At 36.4% G+C, this 17,530-nt stretch overlaps 1 protein-coding gene across 2 annotated transcripts in view; it reads left to right on the forward strand.

Annotated features, from left to right (window-relative positions):
• ELP2 (elongator acetyltransferase complex subunit 2) overlaps positions 1-17,530 on the forward strand; it is a 98,062-nt gene that overhangs the window by 41,973 nt on the left and 38,559 nt on the right. For both annotated transcript variants that reach the window (XM_075212898.1, XM_075212896.1), the window contains exons 11-12: positions 8,660-8,791; positions 10,884-11,033. In XM_075212898.1, coding sequence (XP_075068999.1) covers positions 8,660-8,791; positions 10,884-11,033 — 282 coding nt within the window. The remainder of the gene's footprint in view (positions 1-8,659; positions 8,792-10,883; positions 11,034-17,530) is intronic.

Raw genomic sequence — 17,530 nt, forward strand, 5'->3', positions numbered from 1 at the left:
TGTCTTCTTGTATTTCTTTGTTTTATACTGTATGGCGCTGCAAAGCAATGTAGCGCCTTACAGATCTACGATAATAATAATAACAATGTCATCCGGTTTTGCTGCTCTATCCAGTTTCCAATATTTATTTATGTCTTCAACACTATTGAAAGTTTCCACCTATATATCCTCTAAAATAAATGTCTTTAATGTTTTCACAGACTTAAGTAACTTTCAAGCCTGTTTTTTCATGTGGTTCATTTCTGTTTATCCTATCATGGCAAAAAAGTAGAATCCTCCAAGTTACCTTCCCAATTATGAGGATCTATCCATATTTATTTATACCAAATATATATATATATAATGCCACCAAATGTAACTTTCTCTGTTATTTTACCTGAGGGACATTGCTACCATGAGTTGTAAGGCGGGATCAAGGAGCTGGCACTTAATAGTTAATTTTCTTGACGGTAGCTCCTCCCCTGATCATTTCCGCTTCTTTTTTTTTAAGTGCCCAAGGAGTCTGGCTTATTAATGGAGGGCTGTTAGCCCTTAATAGTGTAATTTCTTTGTTCTCCATTTTATTTCTGTTAGCGTTTAGGACACGCAGCAGCATACTCTGTATATAAGGTAGGTCAGTGCAGATTGTGTGATGTTTCAGCCGGCGGCAGAGTGAATTATGTAAGCAGGTGATTTTAATGTTGTGGCTGGTCATTGTAGTGCATACAAGTACTTTGCCCTATACCTTTCTAAGTGTAACTCTTTCTTGACCGGCAATTACAAACGTAATCAGCCTATAGTTGTTTAGTATCAGTATCAGATTAGTTTGTCTTTATTTGTAAAGACATTCAGTAGAACAAAACTTAGGGTAATGTCCTTAACCAATTAATGTTGTTGATAATAAGCTATACACATTTGATATAATGACTTGATAGATCCATTGGCATTGTACTAATACTTTCTAAAGAATCCTGATAAGTATAAAATGCAAAAATTTGGATGGCTAGAAGGTAAAAAAATTGAACAAATATTAGGGATAAGTCTAAGTAAATAATCAAAGACCAATCCAAATAAAGATTGAATAGCTTAGTCAAATGATTGATGTCCTCTAAATGCAAAGTCCTCTTCTAAATTGATTATCCCTTTTGTTTTTGTTTTTAAGGGAATGTGTTCAAACCACATAATTATCATACCTCTGCATTTGTCTGATTAATTTGGTAAGAATGTCTAGGAATGCTAGGAGTTTGAATTTTTGTCAGTATTTCTCCTATGTGATCTGTCCTATATTTGGCAGCTCACATTTACATTAGGTATTACAAGGTATGTAATTAACAATAATCTTAAAAAAAACAAACCCACACCTTAATTTTAAAGTAACATTTTGTTGTCATGTTGGGAAATAGATTTACAAGTCAGATGCGGTGGTGTTCCACATCTATAATATCCTAATAATTTTGGGGATAGCCATGATAGCCTATCTGTTGCTTTAGTTGTTTTGCTAATTTTTCTTTTATAGAAGCTAGAGGGTAATATGTTCTAATATGTACACTCTTAAACGCATTATTGTGGATCAACCCTCAACCGTATTTGAGTACTGGGTCAAATTGTAATTAATAAAAAAACTTTTAACGAAGTTCTGTTTAGTAGAATAGTTTTTTTTTTTTTTTTAAGTTAATGGAGTTGTTCCTTTAGCGATGTTTTTAATTCAAGCATTATGGTGATTACTCTTACATTAATCATCCTTTCGATAAGTAAATGAAAATTGTGGTTTTTGATGAATGCTGGTGAAAATGAGATTAAATAAATGATTAAGGCAAGTGATAAAATCGGTATTCCCATCCCATATAAAGTCTTTCAGAAAGCACTAGGTTTGTTCCAAACTCTGCTACGTGTCAGGCATCTGTGAGGTAAACACCTCTTGGAGAACCATTTTAGCAGTCATTAACTTATGCAACCTCCATTTTAAAAAATAAAACTGAGAAATCCTTTCTGTACTGGATTAAAGAATAAAGTTTTGGTGCAACTATATCTTCTTTATGGCCAGGACAACCTAATACACACATTGATGCCTTGTAAGGCTAATATGAAAATAATCGTCCAAATACGATTTCAATTTTAACCTCGGGCTTTAATGATAGACAGGGTTTCATCCTCACTAAAGGTTCCCATACATGCAACCGTTTTTAGGATTCATTAATATTTAATGACAATATTGCTGCCTTTTGTGGCACAGAGGCTTCTAAAATAATGCAATCTAATAAATTCTTCCTAAAGCTGGGTACACACTACAGAATTTTCCGCCAACTTTTTATGCCAATCGATTTTACATGCGATCGATGGTCCGATCGCTTGGTCCATGGACTGCATACACACTAGCCTTGTTTAGGACGATAAAGGGAAGAGCAGACGTCCCTTTAGCAACTTTTTACAGCCATGTTGTCGTGAGCAATGATTGTAATTTCGTACTCTCTGTTGTGGATCGGTCGAAAGTATATACACACTACACAACGGAAACGAGATTGGAACGAAAATATTTAGCGGTATGACCAACCAAATGAGGCGACAATCGTCCATTTGGGCAGACTTTCGACCATCGTATCACAACAAACACTGACCCGACTTTTGAATGAGCTGTCATATGTCGGCTGATTGAGCCGATTATTGGATGAAAACTGTGTAGTGTGTACCTAGCTTAAATGTGATCATCCGTTTGTTACCCAAAACTAAGGTTTAAGTTTTACCACAATAATATATTCTATCGCATGGTTTCTGACGTTTGATCATGCTTTAGCGGATTCCCTGTTGGCACCAACATTCCAATGATAGAGTTCTTTCTACTGTTACTAATGTGAAGTTATAATCTGGGATTAGCATTATAGTCATTCTACAACAAGGTCCTTTGCGTTACCCATTATTCTTCTGAATTCAGGCTTTTTGGTTTGCATTCATTGTGGTAAGCCAGTTTCCTGTCAATGCTTCCAGGCCCAGACTACATGCAGGTAGAAACTATTACTAGCAATCATGCACGCCAAACCTAAATTTAAGAAAAATAATATGAAAATACATTTTAAAAAAATAAGGTAAGAGTTTTCAATGCTGCACCAATATTGTTCATGAAGGCAACCTCCGTGAAAATGTTACTACACGGTTTGAAATCAAAATTTTAATATTTTGTTTTCTTTCTCCCTTGTATATTATATAGTAGTTGACTAGTGCTGGAGGAAGTCATCATTTGGTGGAATAAACCAGGCTTGTGTTCATTTCAAGGATAAAAGCATTGTAAGCCATCAATGGATATAGCATATGTCCCTAAGGGTGCAACACTTAATTCTTCCATTTGGAATGTTTCAGTCTGCTGCCTGGTTGAATATATTGTGCAGTCATGTCTGAGCAAACATACAAGGACAGTTATTTCATTTCTATTGGACTCAATTTCAACTTGCTTGGAGGCTATTTGTTGTGATAATAGGAATCGGTAGGAAACCAGGCAGAATTAGTATAGATATAGTATTGTATACATATTTATCCATTTATAGGCGTCCTTTGAGTACTGCAAGCCATATTCTCTGGTATCCTACAGGCAATGCTGTTCTAACATGGCACTGGAGTATGAAAATACTCTTAACAGTATTGAAAAGGCTGTCCATTAGTTCTTTCCTACTTCAATTTTATCTTTTAGCATTTTGATGCTCTGGGCGAACTGTGATGCAGTTTAACATACAGTTCATCCATTTCACTATATCGCCTGAAGGTTTTGCATTTGGGTGTTTGCATTCAGTGTTTTTAAAAAAGAATGTGTCAGGATTTATAGTCAGAGGAACATTTATAAAGACATGTTTTTAAGTGCAGTACAAGACAGATTCATAAAAATGTTAAAGTACTTCCATAAATTGTTGCTTCAGTATAAGGGCTGGTTTTGATCATCACTACTTATGCACTAATTTTGTGACTTCACCTTTCATAATTTTGTGAATTTTAAAAAGAAGTTGCCACAATTTCCAAAGCCTGACTCCTTATATCACTAAAATCCAAAGCGAGTAGGAAAAAGTTGCATTTTTTTTAATTTCAAGTAGGTCACACAAAACATTAGCGTCTCGCTAACTAGGTTGATTCTGCATGAATAGCAAATAGCTGTAGGCGCCTTGATCAGTGATAAGCAACCTAAAACTTTTCATTGGTCACATTGACAGCCTTTTAATCTTCACATAGGTCACTTATTACCCTTAATTTCAATAATAAATTGAAACAATGCATTCAATCAAACAAAGAAACACCTATTGTTTAAAATGCCTGATATACTACCAAGTGTTACAAGCAATAACACACCAATCTGATAATAATGCAGGAAGGATGTGGGGGTGGCAGGTGAAGGCTAATGGGCCGCCTGTTGCCCATCACTGGCTTCAAGTTTGTTCTTTATGGGGTGCTCGATTTTTGAGATAGATGGAAAGATATCTGACCAGAATTAAGGCTGGTTCAGACTGGGACAGAAAACAGTCTTGGCATGCAAAACACCAGCCCACATTAAAGTGAACTCACTGTTTTAGGAATTGTCTTCAGTAAATCTTCTAAGCCCAAGGCTACCAAACTTCACATAATTACAAAAGCAAAGTATATTTTGATGAATTAAGTATATTCTCTTTTGTATGGTACTGTTCTTTAGTATCACATTGTATTTTAGAGCAGAGTAAAGCCGAATAGAGAAGTAACTAGGGATGTTCCTTGTGATCACAAAGCTATAAATGGTAGCGCACCATGGTAGCGCAAATGGTTACAACCATGCAATTTGGTGTTATTTTGGAGTTTGTAATGGAAATAACTTAATGAGGCAACATAAGTTACAAAGAAATATATAACAACACTTTTTTTTCCTAGGTCAGCAAAAGATATCGGTGAAAACAAAAATAAATAAGTTGTCACGCCCTGGTTTAGCAGTTAACATACAGAGTTTCCTTAAGGATGTTTCTTCATTACTTTTATGTGATCACCTCATACTTTTGACTGTTAAAGCTTTTACTTCATACTTATTTACACAATTTAATGTAATAACTGTACATGCATAAATGTGTAGTTGCTGCCCAACTAAAGGTTGGTGTGCTATTTTTGTAATGATTTTTACCAATGACTGAAAGTCCAGATGAACATGCCGATTCATGCGTACACACCTTTTACATGTTTTACCGTCAGATCTGCATCTGTTTTAATCAAAACATTTAAGTTTGCATCACAGTGTCAAGGGTACCTCATTGCATGCTTCAAACACTCACCTCCCAGATATAGGGGCTTACATCTAGCAAAAGCATGTTTCTTTTAAAGCATATACATCAGTGTAAGACCTGCATTCGATGAAGTACCCTTGCCGCTGGGATGCAGGCTTAAATATTTTGCTTAAACATGAACCAATACCTCGTGTTTTCATTTTGCTAGATACACACAGATATACAGTGTTGCTTTTTGTTTTGTGTAAATATAGGACATTTATATTACCATTCAGCTTGTGCCATGTACAGTATGGGATTAACTGAGCGCTGGCTTATTTCTTCTATAGTTTGTGGATAAGTTTGCATCAATGCCTAAAGTATATAGGATGATCATAGAGCAAAACACATACAGGTTGTTCACATCTGTATAAGAGATTTCTGCTCACATCCCTGTGCTGTAAGAGACTGCTGAGAATTGATTGTGTTGTCTGACACATTGAAATATGCAAAATGCAATTAATGGAAAGAAAATTTAAAGTTAAGATGTCTTTACAAAGCAAGTCAAGGCACTCTGACATTGATATATGTAAAGGTTGTATATAACAGCTGAAATATAATAACTGAAGTGTTTATATTTAGATACATACTTTGTTTTAATCAATCCATTTGCAGCATTTTGCCATTTGAGTTTGTAAAAGAGTAATATACTGGTGGAAAAGGGACCCAATAGTGTGGCAAATGTGCTAATGTCCATTTAATAAGCAATATTATTAATTACCACCCACAAAGGGTAGTTTCCAGTTGAAACCCAGCTCTGTTTCAATTTCCGATAAAATTAACTCAGATAGACACCGTATAATACAGGGAATAATGATAATCATATCAAGAAAGTTTTTCATAATGTATTGCATGAAATACAATGCATTGCCTACTTCAACTGTTTTTATCAATGTGAGTATGTGCCTCCGCTATGTGTGTATGAATGTGTGCATTCCAGATGCATTGTGTGCTCGTGTGTGTATCACTGATTTAGTTACAATTCCTGTTTTAGCTAGATTATTTCAGAATTTCTATATATGATCACAGCAATATACTAGCATCACAAATACAATGCATACAAACTTGTTTATCAGAACAAACCCACAGATTATGCAATGTAATTGCCTGTATGAATCCTATCAGACCACTCAAGGTATTTGGATTAAATGCGCAGTATTTTTATTTTTAAATCAGATACTTTTTATTTTGTTTTTCAAACATAAACAAAACAATACAAAAAACCATACAAAAACAATAATACAAATACAGCAATTGTCTGCGGAGTGTTTTTCAGCTACATTAGGATTAAACACGGAGAGGTAATTATGGAGCAGTGCATTGCAAAGATAGTGATAAATTGTTTTAAACTTCCCTCCAAACATAAGAAAACGCAAAATGGAAGAATAAAATTATACATTTCACCTCTTGCAACTTATTATCATCACCATTTATTTATATAGTGCCACTAATTCTGCAGCGCTGTACAGAGAACTCGCTCACATCAGTCCCTGCCCCATTGGAGCTTACAGTCTAAATTCTCTAACAGACAGACAGACAGAGAGACTAGGGTCAATTTGATAGCAACCAATTAACCTACTAGTCTGTTTTTGGAGTGTGGGAGGAAACCGGAGTACCCGGAGGAAACCCACGCAAACACAGGGAGAACATACAAACTCCACACAGATAAGACCATGGTCGGGAATTGAACTCATGACACCAGTGCTGTGAGGCAGAAGTGCTAACCACTTAGCCACCATTATTATTAGAAAAAGAGGTAGTATAAAGTGGTCTGTCAACTGGACACTATACAATATCTCAGATTTATACACAATTTACAGTTTTGCACTTTTACACAAAATGAGTCTCCCTCAGAAATCCCCTCTCCCCAATCCCCATCACATATATTAATCAAAGGACACCAAGTCGTTCGAGTAAACTTGGTAGCCATATTTTAAACACAGTACAAATGCATAATGTTTACATGTTTTAACCATTATTCATCTCTTAATTATCAAATATTATAACAGCCCAGAATGGCTAATGAAATTGTCCTGTTGTCTTGTCCATGGTGGTCAGAGAGGGCATAAGTGGATGTCTGTTTCCTGCATATCTGAGACATAACCAACAAAAGGATGTTCAAATTTATCTCCCTGTACAGGATGCGAGCCAGCTCTGTTCAAATGTAGCCAAAAGGTCTTTAGTCTAAAACTCGTTTAAGTATTGTGCCATATAAGGTGGGGGGGGAGGTAGTAATGACTAGGGATTTGTGTAAATTGCTGCATGGAGAAATTAAATATTATACTATTTTTCAGAGGTATTAGGTGTGCCTCTATTTGAGTCAGTAGAGGGTTAGTGATGTCAGCAGTTTAATGGTCTGAAATTTCAGATGTTTAACCTGTCCTGTTTGTAAACTCATCTAAAGATGTTCTCTTTGCTTTAGAATGTAATGGAGAGGTAATGCTCTGTTAAATGTTATGTTGTTTTTTTGTTGTTTTGTTTTTTTAATTCGCTGCAGTAGAATGTCAGAGTAACTCTAAACCATATTTTTTTTACCGCCATGCTTTATACCTGACAATTTCAATATTTCTAGTATAGCCTCTACATTTGAGTATTATGACATTACTTTATATAGTCCTTGATTTAATGTGTGAAGTATGTTTAATATAAAGTTGTACTTTATTTTAGAGGATAATTCATCTGACCACCTGCATTTAAAGGCGCCCTGTCCGATCTGGCCATTCAGATTGAGTACCAAACAGCAACATCTTTGAGATTTGGCCAGATATGGTTATGACCCAATCTGTAGCGACAAAGTTGCTTGGATGTCAGCCCCAAGAGACAGATCAACCCCTGTATGAACACCTTAACTTGCACTAGTTTGATCAAAGCTCATGGCGATCTGAGTTACACACATTGCATTTTATTAGTAATAACTTCCACAGTCTTTTTAAAGTGCAAATTAGACATCTTGGCTTTTTAGTTTAATTTTTTTAGTTCATTATCTTTCTAGTTCTTAAAGCCCAAGCATATTTAAATATAACAATCAGTATGATTTCTCATTATTACTTGCCTCTCTCTAACCCTTTGGTAGTCATAGCATTTTTTCCATCGCTGTACACACCACCTTCCCTCTTCTTCATGTCCGTGGTTGTATTTACCAGTGGAGATGGAGCTGTCACTGAGTATATGATATAGACCCCATTTCAAAATGAAATTCAGAAATCTGCTCTACATCTGTCTTTGACAATTAGAGGTAACAAAGAAAGCAGCGGATACAGTACAGGACAGTAATGTAACTGCTGAACAGTTACAGTATGGTCTGTGTTGCTGTGAAATTATTCTTCTATTATGTTAATTATTTTGTAGTGTGATATTAAAGTGGACTTCTCATTTAACTCCTTTTTGTTTGTTTTGTTTGTTTCTGCTCTCGTTAAATAAAGGTCCGTGTTGGAGAAGTTGGAGGCAACACTCTGGGGTTTTATGGTTGTCAGTTTAGCCCTGACAAGACTATGATTCTTGCTCATGCATTTCATGGAGCCCTGCACATGTGGAGTCAAAATCCAGTCAGACATGTAAGGCACACAGTACATGCATGATTATTTTTAGTAAAACTTGTTTTATTATCCAAGATGTTGTCTTGATTAAAATAGACCAAGAATAAATCAAAGCACTTCTTTTAAAACACCTTGTAAGAAACATTCTTAAAAGTGGTTGTTACCATGTAGTTTATCATGAGAACAAAGACAATTTGATAATGTTAGTGCTTTGTCCATTTCTGATATTCTGGATATAAGCGAATAATGGTTAAAAAAAATAAATATATATATTTTAATTTACATATGACTTTTAGTGGGACAGACTTTCACATCTATATTTCAATTCTTGCATGCACTGCATTATTTGGTTTATCTTGTTCCTCTAAGGATGTTTCTTGGTTGGGGTGGAGGGTGATTGCCTTGTCCCTAATTTTTACTTTTTTAGAATGTACACTTTATTAAACCATAACTGAGGTATCATCTACATTTGAGCTCCAGTTAGTTCAGTGACACCCTTGAGCTGGGGCATACAGAGGGCACTTTTCTCTATTGTGTTTATTGTCCATCACAAGTCTAAGCTACTCCATCATAATTTAGGAGGCTGTTTATGGTTTAATGTCACTCACTTTTTGTTTGTTTACCAATGTATGTAGAAGATATCCTAAAAATATATTTGTTTTCAACTTGACAGAAATATGTGCTTAAGGTAATTCTTTACAATTTGTATACGTTGCTGCACCAAGGGAGAATAATATTCTCGTTGTAGACATGTCTTCCAGTCCATGCCTTTAAATAATAAAGACCAACAGACCAGGCCACTCTACATGTTGGAAATGACACTCATTTGCTACTTTAAGCTCTCTATGTATTCTGTTTTAATATGTGTAAGTATGAGTCATGAAATTAGAAGCATGGCAAAATCACTGCCAAAGAGCTTCTAATTAGTCATTAAAACTGTAAGACAAAGGGACATTTCAGCCTCCCCTCTCCACTAGTGATTTATTCTACGCTAAGATGATCTTCCTTTTGTGGGGATGCTATGCTAATCAGTGCAGGGCAGATGGCAATCAGAATTGCAGCACATTAGAGCTGATTGCAACAGAAGTCCAACTGGCACTTCTTTATTTTATTTATAAAACTTATGAGCCACCTGCTGTTGAGGCGACATGGTGCTGATATACTGCACTGCCTCAGTTCATTTCATTATGTATGCCCTGCACCTTTCAACATGCTGTTTGCCCAAGATAAAGTAAATGGTTTAAAATTGCACTTTGAAGGGCACATTTTTTCTATCCCAGTCTCTAAATTGTTGTCACTTTTTAAGCTGATTACTATGTACTCTGTCTTGTGTAATTGCAAAGACCGAAGGTGCTTGTGTGTACTTCATATTTTTTGAAAATGTCAGCAGATAAGTAAAACATGTGTTTTATATGTATAGTGTGCAGTTAAACATATTAAACTATGAAGGTTTTGTAAGATAATTAGCAACACTTTAAAAGCAGTACAACCAGTAATGTACTAGTGTCTGCCCTTACAGAACTTGAGGTTATGTTCATTGAAACATTAACAAACGAGGCTTGTATTTTGTATTGGCCAGAATTGCCTTGAACAATTTATAACCAAGAGCTTTGTCAAGGATTACTGTGTGGACAGCTTACCCAGCACAAATAAAGTACAAAAAGTGTTATTCAGCAAACGTTAATTTACTTCTTAAACTACCAAAGACCATGGCAGGCAACATGATGGCATGAGGCCTCGGATGTGGCTCTTAGTTTTTCAGATGGGCATAAATATGTTGAATTTGTTAAACCCGAGTACTGTATGTGAAAGCCTCCATAGAGCCCTGTCGTGAGCTTTGGGCAGACTTAGTCTGCCTGCTCGGAGTTCCCCCTATTTGGTATACATAATGGGAAGGTTAAATGAATAGATTGTCCTGAAATGGACCATTTAAAGCTTTGCCATCTATTTGCTAAATGATAAAATACAGTATGTGGTATAAGTACAGTATGTTTTTCAATGTTCTTGATGGTTAAGCATGTACATAGTGAAATGTTGTATAAAATGCTGTACAGTGGAGTAGTCTCCAGGCTACTTGTTCATTCTACATATTTATTTCTCAATTTATTAGGATGAGTGGGTTCCCATGGTTGTAATCTCTGGACATTTCAACAGTGTGCAGGGTCTGAAGTGGGATCCTGAAGGAGAATTTATAATAACAGTCGGCACAGACCAAACTACCAGACTCTTTGCTCCTTGGAAAACAAGCAATCAATCACAGGTATTTGTTGCACGAAGACAAGATTTGAGCTTTTAAAAATTTTCCAGCCTGCGCTGTGAGTAGATTACAAGCCCAGAAGAGTGAATAGGCAGCAGATTTACACAATTGTTAGTATTTTCATGACCTGAAAGAGGATAACTATAAGACCATTACACTTTGTTTTGCATTCTGTAGACTGAGCCATTGCTTCCTCTGCCTGTTTGTCTTGTAGATCAGCAGAGGCCCTGCTCATAAAGATTCTCTAGTCTGCAGAACAGTGTTTTGACACTAGTAAGCCATGAATATATAGCACGTACAGCATGGGAAGCTTGGGCTGCCACACAAAATCCACCAGTATCATATAAGTGATAAAGATCCTCTCTGGCAGATATGTTTCAGGTTTGGTCTCATTTCCATGTTCACCTACTAGTAGTGCTGTTATGGGCATGGGGCTGCATTGTATATTAGTCAGATGGTGCTGTAGTTCATGTTATCCTAGTGCTTTGAAATTGTAATTTTTATATAAGTTACAATAACTATCTAAAAATACACCCACATTTAACAGGTCACTCACAAAACATGAAAAGTTCTTCCTATATATAAGCATGTCCCCCAGATATCTAAGGTTAGAGGTTGCTATCTCTAATAAAGATATGCACATGAAAGTTTCAGGAAATCTATACTCTGCATGACATTTGTACAGAATCCTAATTCTAACCAAGGGAAAATAACAAATCCGAATGCAATATACCTAAGGTTGTCCATTTACTGCATTTTCCATGTAGAAAAGTGATGCTTTATTTGAATTGAAATATGAACAGTCTTTACAAGCTGTCCTCTTTCCATTAGGATGTCACTTTGCAAAGAGAATGCGATTAAACGGGTTGCACTGATAACTGTTATGTCTCCGCCGACTGATCGATGACGGAACCCGGTCTTCCGGTCTGCCTTACCTCAGCTCAGAAGGTCAGTGAGCTGAGGTAAGGCAGACCGGGTTCCGTCATCGACCAGTCGGCGGAGAGGACACTGATTAGTGTTAGTCGAAGTTGTGACTGTGAAGTCATTGGTGTTGCACATGTTTTAATTTTCTCCAGAAGTGGGATACTTCAGGATATATGGTACGCAGACTTATATGTTTTTCTGTGTTGCACTTATATGGGTGTCATATAAATTGGTAATATTGGGATACCAATCCCACACACCCCATAGGATTGTGGGGTTACTGGTGATACTGCCCTTACCAAAAATACTACAGAGTTATACTATGTTTGCTCTTTCCGCATCTTTGTACTGACCGGTGGAGTTCTGGAGGACTACAAGTACAGCAAAGACTACTCCACTATTTCTTAAAAAGACTCAACGCTATTTACCCCACGGTACGCATGTTATTGCTCTATCCCACGTTGCATATCTAATATACCACTGAAAGGCGCCCTGCTTGTGTTTCTGTTGCAATATATATATATATATATATATATATATATATATATATATATATATATATATATATCTCTATATCTCACCCCCCCCCATACAACCCATTGTCACATGACGTCATCCATGAAAATGAAGGAAAGCATTGATTTGGTTAAATGTTTTATACACACTATTCAAACTTTCTAGAAGAAAACATTTTGTCCATGTGAATACTTTGTAAATGAAGCATTTCAAAGTTTCTTTATCCCAAAACACATCTGAGAATAAAATCAAACATGTTGCAATTTTTTAATAATGTGTTGAGTAACCGTGTTATGCCTGAAAAATCTGTTCAGCAGGTCTGTGAAAGAGCTCAGTTTGTTGCTAAGCAACAAGCTGGCATGAAAAAAAATGTAATGACGTGTTTTTTGTTTTTTTTCCCAAGGGGCATCTCAGTAGGTCTGCTGTATGAGGTGGATTGTTATTGTTGTGCCACATTAGTAGGAACTTGCTTGTTGCCATCCATGACATACAGTTAAAAAGCTGCTCACAGGTCATTCTAGGCAGCTGGCAGATCTTCAGTTTCCCATTCTATCTGCTATTATTCTATCTAGAATAATGTAACGAAAGATTTTTCAGGCTGTCTGTTGAGGGACGACTGCGTGGTTCTAATTCTTGTTCACTTTTCTGAACAAAACATAATGTACGGTGGATGTTTCATGACGTACAAACATAGTGGGTCAAAAGCGGCATGAAAGTCTTGCTTTAAACACTCGGATATGTTACATTAAGTGACTGATGAAATGCTGGATTTGTATTAATCTGGAGCTCTGTTATACATAGACACATCAAGAGAATGGATGTATTTTTTAAATTATGTATTGTGTGATTCATGCAATAAATAAATGCATTGCATATTTGACATAACTGCAGTTTTGTTATGAAAGATGAGTATTATCCTCATCTTTTGTTTATAGAGTGCCAACATACTATGTAGCGCTGTGCATTGAGGGGAATCAAAGTAAAGAAAAAAAGAATAAAATATATGTTGTCTTAAAAAATGTAATCCATAGCAAGCAATTTCATTTTGTCATTTCCCTGATACAGTGTAGACAAGTTGGGTGTGTGAACATTGCATAGTGGTGGTGCGCTTGCCATCACATCTTCCCACAGGAGTTGGACTTAAACCTCTGCTTTTCCTAAAGTTTAAATGCCTGGATTGCTACATGTTGGCTTCACCCCACTCACTAATCTTATTTACATACACAAGTTGGTTGAGCTAAAAAAAGAAAAGCACAACTATGTGCTGCTCTTGACATTTCAAGTCTCTGAATGGCTGCAGGTTGTTTAAGCTCCACCCACTTCATACCCTGTAATTATGTGTGTATCCAGTTTCATAGATTGGATGCAATAGGTAGTTTGACCCTATTGATGAAACATTAGTATAGGCTATAGCATTTTGTGCGCACTTCACTTTCTATAAGCTTACCTCAAAGTCTATTTATTATTATTGTGCAGTATGATAGAATTGTTGCTACTGTCCTTTTGAGGAGGGCCATCAAAAAGCAGATTTTCCTTCAAAAGGCAATTGTGACAGATTTATTTAGCAAATTAGTGCAACAGATGTTTTTCCTTTCTGACCGAGCATAAACTAAATACATTACAACTTTTTAATAATGTGTTAAGTAATTGTTTTATGCTTGCAAAATCTATTCACCATGTTTGGGAAAGCGTTAAGCTGGTAAAGTTTATTTGACAAACTGTTTATAATTCTAGTATAACTTTCTGAGTGCATTCAGCAATATATATTAGAAGCTTGAGCTTTAATATACTATCTCCAAGATTTTTAGGAGAACAGTTATCCTTTCAAAAACTGTTCTTTGATGTCTTTGGCCAGCTTCCCATGGGATGTGGCCATCTTGTTGCAGTGATGAGGGTTGATGCATGCATCTTGTTTTCTGTCCTTGCATTCAGCTTAAAGGAGCAATCCCATTAAAAGTCAGGTTTGTCCCATCTAACTTAAATGATTTTGGTAGGCTATAAGAAGAATGTTGGTATCTACCATTTTCCCTTGTGTTGTCTTTTCTTCAATGATTTGTTTCTGGACTGCCATTGCAACCACAGTCACGTGGCACATAATGTAGTGAGCAGAGAGGCTTTGGAAAACCCCTCCGAAGCTCTGTCTGCATTGTGATATCCTCCTTCAGAATCACATGGCATGCTGAGGACTGTGAGCCTTTATCTATATAGCAGATTGTCTGTCTTTGTCTGGCAGCCTTTTTTGTTTGCCATCAGAAAGCTTTTGAAAAGGATGTAATGTTATATAGGATAACAGCTAAGACAAATGCTGCATGCTTAAAATATACTTAACTTGCTATTTCACCTTCTATATGGGATTCCTGCTTTAAATAGCAAGCAAAATACATTTTAAGCCAGCATGTGATAGTAATTGTTCTATGATATCCTCCATTATCTTCTTTTCAATATCTGCTGGAGGGAAAAAAAGTATTGCTGCCAGGCAGAGACATTGGCTTACACAGGACATCCTCCCTTCCTTCTGCCACTATGCTATTGCAAGGCAGATTGGGAGAAGGAAGGGAGGATGTCCCAGTGAAAACAGATCAGAGGGATGATCCAAAGCCACTCTGCTCACTACATCACGTACCATGTGACTTGTTGCCATAGTGGTTACATTGCATTGGGAAAAGCTAAAGACTTATGAATAGCAGTCTAAACACACAAACCAATGCAAAAAGGTAATTACCAAGCTGCTTCTTATAACCTGTCACAGTGAGAACATTTTTCATTGAATTGCTGCTTTAAAGAAGAAGAGAAAAAATGCTTATGTCAGGTTTTGCTAAATGAATTCTACTCAGCCATGCCATCATCCAAGATGGCAGCTAGCACAAAGAACTAGGAATTTCTAGAGGTTTTGAAAGTCAAAATAAATTTATAATTCAAACAGTGAGTCAGCTGTTTTTTTTGGGGGGGGGGAATGTGTTTTTATCACTTAAAATAGTGATTTATTCTGTAATCACTTTCTGTTTTCACACCCCCATCTTCTCAAAGAATCTACTTTTATGTAATGATATGAATGGGTTTGACATCAGATGATCTGTATTATGTTTATTATGGGAGCATGTTTGAATTGCAGAAGTTGTAACCGAACAGGTTCAGAGTAATTTTTCAAGGCATATAGCACCTCTGGGGTCAGTTAGTGGATATGTCACAGAAAATCATTCACAAAACACAAAAGAGGCAACATAGGCACAGTGAAGAGAACATGCCATAAATGCAACAAATTTGTTCAACACAAACCACTACTATTGCTCTAGCTACAGATGGGACACGCATACCTGTAGATTAACAATTTCAGTCTCTCGTTAAGTAGTGAAGACCACAGAGAAGAGCTAAAGCCAATGTGCAATTGTCTTGTGCAATCTCCAAAACATTGTCTTAGAAGCAGTGACTTTGTCAAGGGTGACTCTTCTAATAGAAGTAATTTTAGCATACAGTAGCGAGATACACAGCACTCTAATAGAACATTTTAACAATGCAATAAAAAATGCACTTTATACAAGTATACATTTTCATAAAGAGATCATAGAAATATATACGAGAGCGTTTTGACGACGTAGATTGTAGTGCCAATATTTCTTTACAATAATCGCAGATTAAACTACTAACTGTTGAATAATAACTAGTCCTGGTCATGTTTTATCAATAAGCAGGACCATAGGTTGCATGAACAGGCGTCTGACGCCTTGCAACACACTTAAAGATCATGCTCGTGCATCTTTGATCTGGCAGAAAAAAACAAAACCATTAGCATCGGACATCAGGGCGCATTGCTATAGACAGTGATGGGCAACAGGCTGGCCTTTGCACACGATGGAAGCAGCCGGCTTCTGCATTGTGTGACCTTCTCTGCGCAATGCAGTGTAGTGTACACCACATTCTCTTCCTCTGTGGTCTCCAGAGTGAGTGACAAGGTAAGTGGAGGTCCGAGAGCAAGTGGGGGGATCTGGAAAGTGTGAGGGCCCACACTGATTTTATATTATATTTTGTTTAAAAATAATATATATATTTGTTCTTAAAATGTTGCCCTTCTTGTATGTTGAGTTCTGAATATCATAAGCCAGTATACCATTATGTTGAATTACTGATATAATACTATACTCCTCTATGGACGAAATAACCCTTAACAATATTGAGAGAGAATTTTACTCCACAGTAAATGTAGGTTTCAATGCAACCATTGGGCAGGACTGCATGTAAGAGTTTCTGTGGTTCATAGTGTACAGTGAAGGTGTCACTGGGCAAAACATTGGAGAGCAAATAATGAATAACATTTAGTGCATGACTTAATATTGAAAGACTAAGAGGTCAGTGATCTGATGGAACAAGTTATATGTGAAAGTAAAAGGTGCTGCTGTCATAATTTCTTAAATGGATCAGAAGACGGTACAGCCATTGCTGTTCACATGTTTAAATAAGGATGTTGTGACATCTAGCCTACCCATGATGAGAGCCTCATCTGGCATAGTAGATCAGGTCCATGCATTTTATGGCTCACATCCAAAAGGACAAACTGTTTTAAAGTCTGCAATAATGACAGAATGCTCTGTGGTCCATCCCACTAAACTGAAGTCAATATGAAGAACATGTTGGATCCAGCAACACCATGTATTAGAATCATTTATTGATATGTATCCAGCTATTGTAATATCTTTTTTTCATGACCTATACAATCCTCCATATGAAAGTCCTATAACATGGAGCAAAAAAATCTGTTCCCCGACTTATTTTCCTTGCTTTGACAACATTTGATCACGATGATACTTTAGTCGTATTACAGCACTGTATGGCTTTTTTGAAGGTTCTTACACTGTCCTTACAGCCAAAAGCCAATGACATTCTGAAGAACTGGATCTGCACTGGAAGCGGTAATTTCCACAGTAACTGGCATTGTAGATGACATTGAAATGAAAGATGTAGTGCTGTTAAAAAAAAAAAAAAAAAAAAAAAAAAAAAAGTCTGATCTTGCATCCGCCTTTGAAGAAATCCCGTTTCTTCTCTGTTGCGGTGGTTAATAGACCCAC

This window comes from Mixophyes fleayi, chromosome 5, assembly GCF_038048845.1.
Source record: "Mixophyes fleayi isolate aMixFle1 chromosome 5, aMixFle1.hap1, whole genome shotgun sequence".
NCBI classification, from domain to species: domain Eukaryota; kingdom Metazoa; phylum Chordata; class Amphibia; order Anura; family Limnodynastidae; genus Mixophyes; species Mixophyes fleayi.